This window comes from Periplaneta americana, chromosome 5, assembly GCF_040183065.1.
Source record: "Periplaneta americana isolate PAMFEO1 chromosome 5, P.americana_PAMFEO1_priV1, whole genome shotgun sequence".
Taxonomy (NCBI): domain Eukaryota; kingdom Metazoa; phylum Arthropoda; class Insecta; order Blattodea; family Blattidae; genus Periplaneta; species Periplaneta americana.
The window spans coordinates 184,640,559-184,653,775 of record NC_091121.1 but is presented as its reverse complement, the minus strand read 5'-3'; the positions used below and the strand labels follow the sequence as shown (position 1 = coordinate 184,653,775).

At 35.3% G+C, this 13,217-nt stretch overlaps 1 protein-coding gene across 1 annotated transcript in view; it reads right to left on the bottom strand.

The window, feature by feature from the left end:
* The window catches only part of nompC (no mechanoreceptor potential C), a 358,845-nt gene that overhangs the window by 147,923 nt on the left and 197,705 nt on the right, over window positions 1-13,217 (bottom strand). Inside the window, exon 5 of the mRNA XM_069826862.1 lies at window positions 12,984-13,184. Within this exon, the coding sequence (XP_069682963.1) occupies window positions 12,984-13,184 (201 nt within the window). The remainder of the gene's footprint in view (window positions 1-12,983; window positions 13,185-13,217) is intronic.

Genomic DNA, 13,217 nt, shown 5'->3' with positions numbered 1-13,217 from the left:
ACCGGCATCATAATGTGCTTTACAGCTATAAAATATGTTTTAATTTTCATACACTATTTTAAATAAAAAAATTGCTGCGGTATATCGTCTGATTTTTAATACCAACAATTCGAAACTAACTCAACATACCGCATAGCACAGAATAGCAAAGACACAGCAAATAATATTACATGGTAGCCACAGTCGGGGGTTCCAATCCCGACCTGGACACAGTTATGTCCTGTGTTGTCTTAGGTCAGTGATGTGAAAGCAAGCGCATTTTTCTGACCTTGACGTCGTGCGCGGGCATCAAGCGCTAAGTATGGAAAGAGGTAGGGTTGTGTATATGAATAAGCAACCTGTTGGATTATGAAAACAGTGGTGCACAAACTTCAAACGGAACGTGAAATTTTATGTCGTTATATTTATATAGCTTCTTTCTGTTTAATATTATCTATATTGTCTGTAAAACAAAAGTACTAACACTGATTTCTTAATATTGCACTTATGTTTTAAATCTTAATAACATAATAGAGAGTTAAGAAGGAATATTCACATAAATTCCATAGTAGTACAACTATACTGTATTAAATGGATGAAACACATAATTCATAAAAAAAAGCGATATCCCAAGAAAAGAGATTGAGTATGACATGATAAGTTGGAATTTATATTGATGGTACCTTTAGCCTTATAAAAGTAATCAATAAACTAATCAAAACAATATTACAGTACAAAGCAAAGTTACCTAGGTGCTGTATATGTTTTAAGTGTAACTAATATTACATAACAAAACCCTTATCGCATTATACTTTTAAGGTGATATCGGTGAGCAACTTCCGATCATCAGAATATTAAATTACTTTCTCGAAGTCTGCTGAAGCTATAGAGCTGACATTTTTAAAACACATGGGCACGTATCTTTTGCTTATGATGTAACAGTAGCTGCTTTGTTAATTCATTTCCTTACAAACAATTTCCATGCGAATATTTTCAAAATTTTCAATACACTATCTTCAGTAATACGTATATACGGTATATTAGATTTACGAAAACATTCTGTAAGGCTACTAAATAAAAAGGCCTAGACCTGAAAATTTCACTTTTCTATAAAAAAAAAGTTGAGAAAATAATTCTTTTGAATAAAAAAAGCAAACTTGTGAAAATGGGCATTAAAATTAAAACTTACATTCTTATAATGCACTTATACGTCTCAGGCAGATGTAAAAATTAACATGGATACAGTTTTAATAAGTTCTCTTCCCTTTATCTATTGAATCAGTGCTGGCCATCCCTGAATATAGCTCGACCAAGCGGTATATCCTACCTCTTTCGTCTGTCTCTTTCCTTTCTGCTGTAAAGCGCTCAGGCTCTCCTGGGCACTAAAGCGCGCGCTTGCTCCTGTGGGCATCAATTGACATGCCTGGCTTAGGTAGTCTGGCGTCGTACTGAATCTACGTAGCAAGGTTTCGTCACGTTCTCATATAAATGAGTGTCAGACTTTCAAAGAGTACAGATAAGTGAACTTTGACATCGTCTGTTACAGTCAACTTATTTTATTTTAAATTGATCTAATATGGAAAACTTGTATCCCATCCTAAGTTCTATACATTCTAACAACATTTGTAACACAGTTTTACTCCCGTAACACTTATAACTTTACAGTATATCACTTGAGTGTAAAGAAATGCAAGATAAGCCTCCCTAAGTTCGCCGCCTTAATCAAATTTATTTTTAAATTGATGATGAAGTCATATTTCGAAAGTATAAAAAATTGCGTTTCAATATTGATACTAAAGAGCATCTTAAATGAAAATTTCGTAACGAATAAGATATTGCTTCTCGTACAAAAACAAAAAAGACAGGGGGATGCAACTGGCGAAATTAGGGCGCACGTGTACCCTAAGTTCGCCACTTGTGTACTTGTTGTAAATTAGAATGCACACTACACAAACACAATCCCACAGGAAACGCAATCAGAAGGCGCGAAGACCACCCAGTTCTGAGGCTAGCCCACAACAGGCTGAAACTAGTCAACAAGGTACCGTACCTAGTATTTAACACGTTAAAGCAATATAAACTTTATACTCCGAAATAATATAGTGTTAAAAGTTGTGTAATCAAGATGTATGACTAATATTTTCCTAAGCACCTTATTCTCAAATACCCTTAACCTCTGTTCCTCTCTCAAAGTAAGAGTTCAAGTTTCACAACCATACAGAACAACCAGTAATATAACTTTTATAAATTCTCAATTTGAGTTTTTTTGATAGCAGGCTGGATGATAAAATCTTCTCAGCTGAATAATGGTAGGCACTTCCTGCACTTATTCTGAGTTCAGTTTCTTCTCGAGTGGCATTTGTATCTTTTACTGTTGCTCCTAGGTATTTGAATTTTTCCACCTTTTCGAAGGATAAATTTCTAATTTTTATATTTCTATTTCGTACAATGTTCTGGTCACGAGACATAATCATATACTTTGTCTTTTCGGGATTTACTTCCAAACAAATACAATATTTCAAACAACGCATTCCAGATTATAAAAACACATTAGTGGAGTACTGTACCTTAGTGCAGTATTTCATACGAACCTTCAACGATGATTGATTAGGAAAGAAACAAGTGCTACACGATGACAAATTCGTCAAGTTGAAACACAAAAACATCTGAGTAGTCATATATGCCTCCACGAGCAATCAGCTGTTAACTGAAGAACACATTTTATCTCTTAACGGTGGTATTCCAGTGTAAATAACAATATAGTTGACCGTCAGGCAAACATTAGTGCACCACTAACATCTTTAGTATCACATAGAGCGATAATGATGCGTCGATAACTCCATGCTTCTATTCGTAAAGTGATTGCTTAGACTCGTCTTATCTTCCACAAAATATATACCGGTAAGTTACTTATTTCAAAGACACCCTGTATAATCTTATTTTAGATTTCATCTGAAAAGACGAACTACATCTGTTTTCTTTTTGTTATTATTATTATTATTATTATTATTATTATTATTATTATTATTAATTAATGTGCATGATTCAATTCGAAACTTTATACGTACTTTTTTTTTTACTGGAAACATATCCTACCTTGCTTACCTAATACACCACGATTATTTCATCAGTGTATTTATATGTGCTATCTGGTAGGATGGAAGAGAAGGCCTTATGGGCTTAATCCTGTCAGATGAAATAAATAAATAAAGAAACAAATAAATTATACCGCCAACACAAACAATTGAACTATCGATTCTTTCAGAGTTGTAATAGATAAGGATTGTAAAATATAATGCAGTTAAATCATTGGGTTGTATATCAACAGTCAACGCAATACTCATATAACACGATAACTTTTCTGCTTAGCAATTGAGAAGGTATGAAGATAAATTTAAACTTATTTTGTGCACAATATTTGTTAACAGATTTATAATGTATTGCTACTAATAAAACAAATAGCATGAAAACAGTCTGAGAAATAGATTGAACATAAATGTCTGCTCTGTTGACATGATTTGGTACCGTGCAGTAAGCTTTAATATGGCAACTGACAATAAATCTTCAACACGTGAGGAAACAGTGCCAGGGGCATCTTGTACCTAATGACTAGTCATTAGAGCGATACAAAACATCTCATTTCTTTGGGAGTATAGGCGGTCACCACATAGGACTGACACGCATTCTGCTACGTAGTGCCCATTTTCTCGTGAGGTGAGAGAGTTAATCTCCCACCACCATCAGGTTTTTCGAAACCTTTAATGAGACAGAGTTGCTATTTACCACAACTTTAACTCATTTGTTACTCGTAACACTATAAATAAGGGATATTATGCTACTGGAGCTAAATGACAGCTATGAGCAATATGGGATGAAGATAAATGCAAATAAGACAAAGACCGTGGTTGTCAGAAGAAAAATAAAGAAGGTAAACGTGCGAGCAAGTGGATAGCTTCAAATACTTGGGGTGTACTATAAGCAGTAACATGAGCTGCTGCCAGGAAGTCAAAAGGAGGATAGCAATGGCAAAGAAAGCTTGCAACAGAAAAAGGAGCATCTTCTGCGGACCTCTGGAAAAAGATTCTAAGGAAGGGACTAGTGAAGCGCTTTGTGTGGAGTGTGGCATTGTATGGATCAGAAACATGTACATTACGACAAAGTGAAGAAAAGCGAATAGAACCATTTGAAATGTGGATATGGAGAAGGATGGAGCGTGTGAAATGGACAGACAGAATAAGAAATGAAGCTGTATTGGAAACAGTGGATGAAGAAAGAATGATGCTGAAACTGATCAGGAAGAGGAAAAGGAATTGGTTGGGTCACTGGTTGAGAAGAAACTGCCTACTGAATGATGCACTGAAAGGAATGGTGAACGGGAGAAGAGTTCGGGGCAGAAGAAGATACCAGATGATAGACGACATTAAGATATATGGATCATATGCGGAGACTAAGAGAAGGTAGAAAATAGGAAAGAATGGTGTAAGCTGGGTTTGCAGTAAAAGACCTGCCCATGTATGTATATATGAGGAAAAGGTAAATATGGAAGAATATGAAGAAGAAGAAGAAAATGAAGAGGAATATGAAGATATGCAAATATAAAATGAGGACAAATGTAAGGGACAAAGAAATAACGAGAAATATGAGGAAAAAGTAAATACGGAAGAATATGAAGAAGAAGAAGAAAATGAAGAGGAATATGAAGATGATATGCAAGTATAAAATGAGGACATGTGTAAGGGACAAAGAAATAACGAGGAATATGAGGAAAAAGTAAATATGGAGGAATATGAGGAAGAAGAAAATGAGGAGGAATGTGAAGAAGATATGCAAGTATAAAATGAGGACAAATGTAAGGGACAAAGAAATAACGAGGAATATGAGGAAAAAGTAAATATGGAGGAATATGAGGAAGAATATGAAGAAGATATGAAAGTATAAAATGAGGACAAATGTAAGGGCCAAAGAAATAACGAGAAATATGAGGTAAAAGTAAATACGGAAGAATATGAAGAAGAAGAAAATGAAGAGGAATATGAAGAAGATACGCAAGTATAAAAATGAGGACATGTGTAAGGGACAAAGAAATAACGAGGAATATGAGGAAAAAGTAAATATGGAGGAATATGAGGAAGAAGAAAATGAGGAGGAATGTGAAGAAGATATACAAGTATAAAATGAGGACAAATGTAAGGGACAAAGAAATAACGAGGAATATGAGGAAAAAGTAAATATGGAGGAATATGAGGAAGAATATGAAGAAGATATGCAAGTATAAAATGAGGACAAATGTAAGGGCCAAAGAAATAACGAGAAATATGAGGAAAAAGTAAATACGGAAGAATATGAAGAAGAAGAAGAAAATGAAGAGGAATATGAAGAAGATATGCAAGTATAAAATGAGGACATGTGTAAGGGACAAAGAAATAACGAGGAATATGAGGAAAAAGTAAATATGGAGGAATATGAGGAAGAATATGAAGAAGATATGCAAGTATAAAATGAGGACAAATGTAAGGGACAAAGAAATAACGAGGAATACGAGGAAAAGTATATATGGAGGAATATGAGGAAGAAGAAGAAGAAGAAAATGAAGAGGAATATGAAGAAGATAAGCAAGTATAAAATGAGGACAAATGTAAGGGACAAAGAAATAACGAGGAATATGAGGAAAAAGTAAATATGGAGGAATATGAGGAAGAAGAAAATGAGGAGGAATTTGAGAGACGAAAATGAGAATATGGGGAGAAAAATTAGAAGGAAATGAGGGAGGAATAAATAAAGATGAACATGAAGAAGATGAAAATGAAGAATATGATGGAGAAGAAAATGAGAAACAAAATATGAGGAAGTTAGTGAGGATAATTATGAAGATGAGGAGAAGAAAATGAGATGACGAGAATGGAAGGAGAAAAACGTGTATAAAAGTTATATATTTTACGAACATTATGTAAGTCACTAGACATGAAATAAACGGAACATAATGTGTGTAATTAATTCTCACAAGAAGTGCTGCTTGTACATTTAGTTAACATTACGTAAATACCTGATTACCAAATTGATGTCATGATTCAATATTCCTCATCGTCTGTCACGTCCAACTAATTATACCATATTCCGAAAGTGTGAACATAAACTTAACTTAAAAAGTACAAAATATCCTCTTTAAAACAATATACATATACGTATTGTTGGGATATCTTTGCAGATAAGCCCTTTAAATGGCCTCTTTAAATTTGGCGGCGCATGTAATCCAGCCATCCTTATCCGTAAGTTGATATTTTACAAACATAAGTGCATTTTTCTCTGAAACTTCTGGACCAATTTACATGAAACTTTACAGTGTTTTCTGCAGACTATGTTCTACAAAGTAGACCCATAGGTTTAAGAATATCACACACATAACGCGAGGAAAAAAATATAATATGCTTTGAAAAAATGACAAAAATCGTTTATCAAAGTTCAATGATTTTCTCTTTCACTAAGGGTGAAATATTTAACTAAATTTTGCATTAGAATTTACAGTATGCATTACTTCTTCTTCTTCTTCTTCTTCTTCTTCTTCTTCTTCGGCTTTTTCCCACTTATAGGTTCGCCGTCTTCAGTTTCCATATATATCTATCGTTCCAATCTCCTTCTTCCAAATTCCTGCCGTCCATTATTGCTCTGACATGGGTTTTCCATTTCAATTTTGGTCTACCACATTTATTTTTTCCTGGGGGTGACCATTGATATATATATTTTTTGGCCATCTTTCGTTGCCCATTCTTTGTATATGTCCATACCATTTCAGAGTTTGATTTTCTATTCTCTTAACAACAGATGTGGTGACGTTCATTTCTTTCCAAAGGAGTTCATTTCTAATTTTATCCTGTCTTGTTTTTTGAAGACTTCTCCTAAGATAGTCGAATTCAACTGTTCTAATTTTGTTTTTTTGTAGTTCTGTCATGGACCAAGTTTCACTTCCATATGATAAAATATTCTGTATTATACTCTTGTAGATTTTAATTTTAGTTTCTTTTGTAATATTTTTATTCCAGATTATTCCATGCAAAGTCTTGGTAGCATTTTTTGCCAGGACAATTTTATTTTGAATGTCTCTCTCACATGTACCTATATTTGTGATTATTGATCCAAGATATTTAAAGGATTCACATTTTTTAATTTTTCCTGTTTCAAGTATGAGGTCACCCACATCTCTTCCTAAACACATATATTCTGTTTTCTGTATATTTATGTTTAGTCCCCATTTTCTATATTCTTCCATTAGTTTATTTACCATATATATCATATCATCTTCATCCCCCGCAAATATCACCTGGTCATCGGCGAATAATAATGAATGTAGTGATTTATCTTCTATAGGAATACTTAAAAATAATACAAGGTGCATGACTGAAGATTGTAGCAAGTAACCTGGACCTGAATAATTAGGTACATTTAGCAAAGTGGGAAAACAGGTTATCAGTTAGGGCCTTTCTTTTAGATTTAGATAATAACGTAATTAGCTGTCTTTTATACCACTGAATTCAGAATGACTGATTGTATAATCATGGAAATTTATATTCCATTCTGAACATTGTAAGTCTATAAATAATGAACTAAACGTTTGTACTGAAATTCGTTCATCTCACAGGCATCACTACCCTCTCCCTTTAAACTTATGTTACGTAAATTGAATGACTTTCCTGTAAACTGCTTTTATATAGTTTGTATACCATACTCTTCAACCCTTTATCATAATAAAGGTGATCGTAAATATTACACGAATTCAGGACCTGAAGATGCCGTAACGGCGAAAATGTTTGTCCTTCACATATTTCTGCAATATTTTAAATGTTTCATTAGGCCTACAGTCAATATAAAATAAGATAAGTTATAGACTGAACAATACTTGAAAATCTATATATATATGAAGCTTGGAACCCAAAGTTTTTCGGAAAATAGTAGTTTTCAGTGAAATGTCAATTTTCCTACATAATTTTCCTATTTTCCGAAATCCATCTGTCGTCAGTTTTGAGAACTAGCTAATTGCATTCAGGGGAACCGAAGCGAGCATCAAGTCGGCCGTGTTGCATTTCAGAATAAAACAAAACACACACTACAGTAAACAATATTACACGAAGGCCATGATCTGCAAGAATGCTGACATATTTAGAGCTCAAATTAAATTGGTTATTAAAAACTTAACTTACTAAAAATAATTTACAGGTTCGATTCTGTGGTGTGCAATTTTCTGGGTACAGCTGTGTATTGGATATTAAAAACTACAAAACTTGAGGTGGTTTGATGACATTATTACCATTAGAAATGAAATATTATTGTAGTTAATGCCATGATGTGACTATTTTTCATTAACTATACATATTAATGCTATTGATGATATGAAAGTGAAAAGTTTTGGGGTTATATAAGTAGATGTAGAGAATAACTTAAATTAGATTTTGATTTCTATATTTTACTGAGTGGCGGCTATATAGTTTATATAGTATATGTTACTGAAAGCTATAAAACTTACGTAAGATAATAATATTATTAAAAATCAAATATTGTTATAGTTATTAATCAAGTGGGGTTGGGTCTTTTTCATATATTTAATGGCGGTGTGGTGTAGATATTTATATGCGTGGTTCTCTTCAGTATTGGCTCGAGAGAGAGTATCTTTCATTATTATGGAAGCAAATAACTTTCAGAATGTCTGATATTATTCATTGAAAATAAATCTGAAAAATGATTATTTGAACGTCTAATGAACCTAGTTTGCAGCATTTGCTGCACAAGCCACTAGTATATATATATATATATATATATATATATATATATATATATATAATTTGAACTTGTAATGGAAATTACGGGAAAACGGCTGAACGGATTTTAATGAGTGACCCCTCATTTTCATGCCTGGCATTCAAAGTTTTTCGGAAAAATAGTAGTTTTCAGTGAAATGTCAATTTTCTTACATAATTTTCCTATTTTCCAAAATCCATCTTTTGTCAGTTTTGAGAACTAATTTTATTGAAACACGCCAACTTGACTGGATTTCAGAACAAAACAAAACACACACTACAATAAACAATAGGCTATTACACGAAGGCCTGCAGGATTTCCGACATATTTAGAACTCAAATTGAATTTGTTATTAAAATAATTTACAGGTCTCATTCTGCAGTGTATAATTTTGTGAGTAAGCTGTGTATTGGATATTCAAATCTACGAAACTTGAGGTGGTTTGATGACAGTATTACCATTTTAGAAATCACATATTATTATGGTTAATGTCATGATGCGTCTATTTTTCATTAATTATACATAATATTAATGCTATATTGATGACATGAAAGTGAAACGTTTTGAGGTTATGTAAGTAAATATAGAGAATATCTTAATTTAGATCTTCATTTCTATAATTTACTGAGTGGCTGCTATATATAACTACAAAACTTACGTAAGATAATATTGTTTTTAAAAATCAATATTTTTATAGTTCTTAATCAAGTGGGGTTGGGTCTTTTTCATACACTTAATGGCGGTGTAGTGTAGATATTGATATGTGTCATTATGTTCAGTATTGGCTCTAGAGAGCGCAAAAAATACAGTTCCTAAGGAAAGACCAAAAGGTATTACTTACTAATAAAATAAGAGGCCTAGAAAATTTTGTAGTCTCCAGATCATTTCAGCATGATCTCTTAGAGGGATAAAATGATTTTACGCTATACATTTCAAGTTCTACATGCAGCAAAATGCTATTGTTCGAAAACTTAGCAAACCTGATATTTTTTTAACTTTCGCCTACAATCCACAATGACCTGAAATAGCTACTGCTATCGTCCTGACATTGATACTTGCATTTCCGCGTTGAAACTCAAAAACTGAAGGTGGATAGGTTCAAAAAAAAGTATGTGGCCTAAAAAACCCATTCAGAGGGAATATGTTTCATTATTATGGAAGCAAATAACTATCAAAATGTCAAGTATTCTTCATTGAAAATAAATCTGAAAAATTTTTATTTGAACGTCTAACGAACTTAGTTTGCAGCAGCATTTGTTGCACAAGCCACTAGCATTTATATATTTGTAACTTATCGGACCAAATATGTCAATAAAAACATTCACATTACGGCTGAGGAAAACCTCTGAAAAATCCAACCAGGTGATCACTCCAAGCAGAAATGTAATCTACGCCCGACCGCAGCTCCAGATAAATAAGCAAACGCGCCTGCCGACTGAGCTACGCTGGTAGGTCTATATTCTATATAACGACGCTTCAGCTGTGTAGATTATTCTGCGTCGAAATTTAACGTGGACGAAAATGGCCCACAAATTTTGCTTAGAGTCCTTTATTTTATTTTTTATTTTATTCGGTTATTTTACGACGCTGTATCAACATCTAGGTTATTTAGCGTCTGAATGATATGAAGGTGATAATGCCGGTGAATGAGTCCAGGGTCCAGCACCGAAAGTTACCCAGCATTAGCTCGTATTGGGTTGAGGGAAAACCCCGGAAAAAACCTCAACCAGGTAACTTGCCCCAACCGGGATTCGAACCCGGGCCACCTGGTTTCGCAGCCAGATGCGCTGACCGTTACTCCACAGGTGTGGACGAGTCCTTTATCAAAATGCCGTAAATTCACAGCATGGGATCCACAGTTTTGCTATTCTCCCGGATGAAGCCATTCTGAGGATTTTCATCGCCTATTACGGGCCATAGTCCTCCGTCGCGCCGCACAGCGGGCTGTTTGGCCGATTTAGGCGGCCAAAAGTATTTTTGTACTTTAATCGAGTCTAAACGCGTTACAAATTTTTTATATTTTAAGCTATATTAAATACTTCTTATGAAGATAAATACAGTTATACAAAATTAGGTTATGGGCTGGATGGTACATTTTAGTTCGTCCCGTATGCGAGGAAAACAAGAATACACCAATTTCGAGATTCATCTGCATTCTGGGGGCTGTTTTAAAACTCGTGGAAGTCAGAACTGCAGTTACCCCATGGAATAAGAGAGTTTTTTGCATTCCAAACTTAATGTAGATGGCAACACTATCGCTCAACCAGCTGAGTAAAGTGATAAAGTATTCAGAATCTCACAAAAATCTATGAACTCCATGTAAGTAAGACTATGAAAGGCACAATATAGAGTCGATTAACTTCCAGAAACCCAATACAGATGCATCATTCCCCAGTCAACTAAGGCACAATTCAGCATTGCCATTGAAAGAAGAAAGCAAAATTTAATGCAGTGTTCGCGTAGGATTCCGTGGCTGGTGTAAATGGTGTGTGGATAAGCTTCAGGGCTTCTACCCCGTTGTCTTGGTGTTATTGGCTGACGTTTCGACCGCTGTGTAGTGGCCATCTTCAGAGCAGTTGTTGGATAAGGAAATAGTCTCGAAAAAAATCGAAAAATCGAAAGAGAATAGGGAGGACAAATTTAAAAGGTACGCAAAACGCGTCCTTGCAAGGAAATAGTCTGCCACCTCGTATGTATATATATATATATATAGTAGTCTCGAGGGGGGCGGAGTACTTGCTGTGATAGGTCGTAGGTTCTCCTTCTGGCATCTGATTGGTCCTACGTTGTCCAATCCGGTTGAGGTCTGTATGAAGCGGAGTATTCATATTAAATACTGGCCCTCATAAGGTCCGAAAGAGTGACCTTGATATCAATCCTTGTTGGAGTCTGTGTGAAGGGGAGTATTCATATTAAATACTGGCCCTCATATCTACCTTATGAGCAAAGCTCGGAACTTGGAGACTTGTGTCTTTGCACGTGACTAAGCGACCGGACTTCAATGTCAACAAACTCCCGCTTCGAGCACGGAGGTACTGTCAGGTCTGCTACAAAAGTGGTTTCTGGCTGCATCAACATATTGATAATATTATGGTAGGTTGAAACACGTAATTTCATAGCATATATATAATAAAAATAAACATGAGGAATATATCAAATTTACTGTTCTGCTGTGTACATTTTATCACAGTGTATGACTACCTACATTCGAAGATTTTTCGGTAGCAGACTTAAAATACTGAATGTTTTCACTGTTACTGTTTTCTGTTCGATTTTCAGCAGTTGCTAGCTGATCTCGTATCTGAGAAAGATAAGTATATCCTAAATTTTTCTCGAAAATAATTTTCAATTAGTGTGTCACTACTAGGGCAAGCCCCTCTACGTCTCGATCCATGGCTATGGACAGATTTTTCTCCAATTTGAGGGACTGCAATGTCTTTCAATGAATTCCGTTTCCAGCCTCTAGTTTGTGTGTGGCACAACTTACAAAATATAAACTCTCCATTCGAAAAAAATAATGTATCTCCTCCGAATTCTCCACGAAATTCTGTATCTTAAATTTAAAACAAAATGTATTTTCAAACTTCTATAATACCCGTTCGAAATAACACGTATTTTCTATTTCCTCAAACAGACCGTTTACCTTTAATTCTCTGAATGTCATTGGCTTCGACATAACAGTTTCTTCGTCCGTCTTCCTGTCATTAGTTGTGGCCACTTTCTTAGTACACACGACTGTCCCTGAGCACTTGCAGCGTGAGCTTTGTGTACGCTGTACCTGTAACCTTACTCATGCACACGACACAAGTCCCCAAGTTCCGAGCTTTGCTTATGAGTACTCCCCCCCTCGAGACTACTATATATATATATATATATAAGAGCCGGCAGACTATTTCCTTATCCAACAACTGCTCTGAAGATGGCCACAACACAGCGGTCGAAACGTCAGCCAATAACACCAAGACAACGGGGTAGAAGCCCTGAAGCTTATCCACACACCAAAATTTAATGCAGTTTATTTCTGAGGAAAGTAGGATGTATTACCAAATGCTGTTTGCGGACAGTATTAATCTAGAATATAGATGCACAAGGAAGAACATGAGAGTGAGAGAAAAAAACAGAATCTGTAACATGAATCAGATTGTGTTACTATAGCAACTCCACAGCCCGTGTGTACTACATTACTACTAAAGTGAGAAAGGTTTCAGCGTACTCACATTCTGCATATCGACGTTGGTCCCGTAGTCGACGAGTATCCTGACCATGTCGACGTCGCGCCGCCTCGCCGCGAGGTGGATGGCCGCATCGCCGTTGTCCGTGGTGGCCCGGAGCTGCTCAGCGGTCTGCTGCCCCAGCAGCTCCCGGCACATGGACTGGTTGCCCGCCTCCACAGCCAGCAGCAGCGGGACCTTCCCCTTCTGTAAAGTACCCAAAGCGCTCTTCAGTGCCAA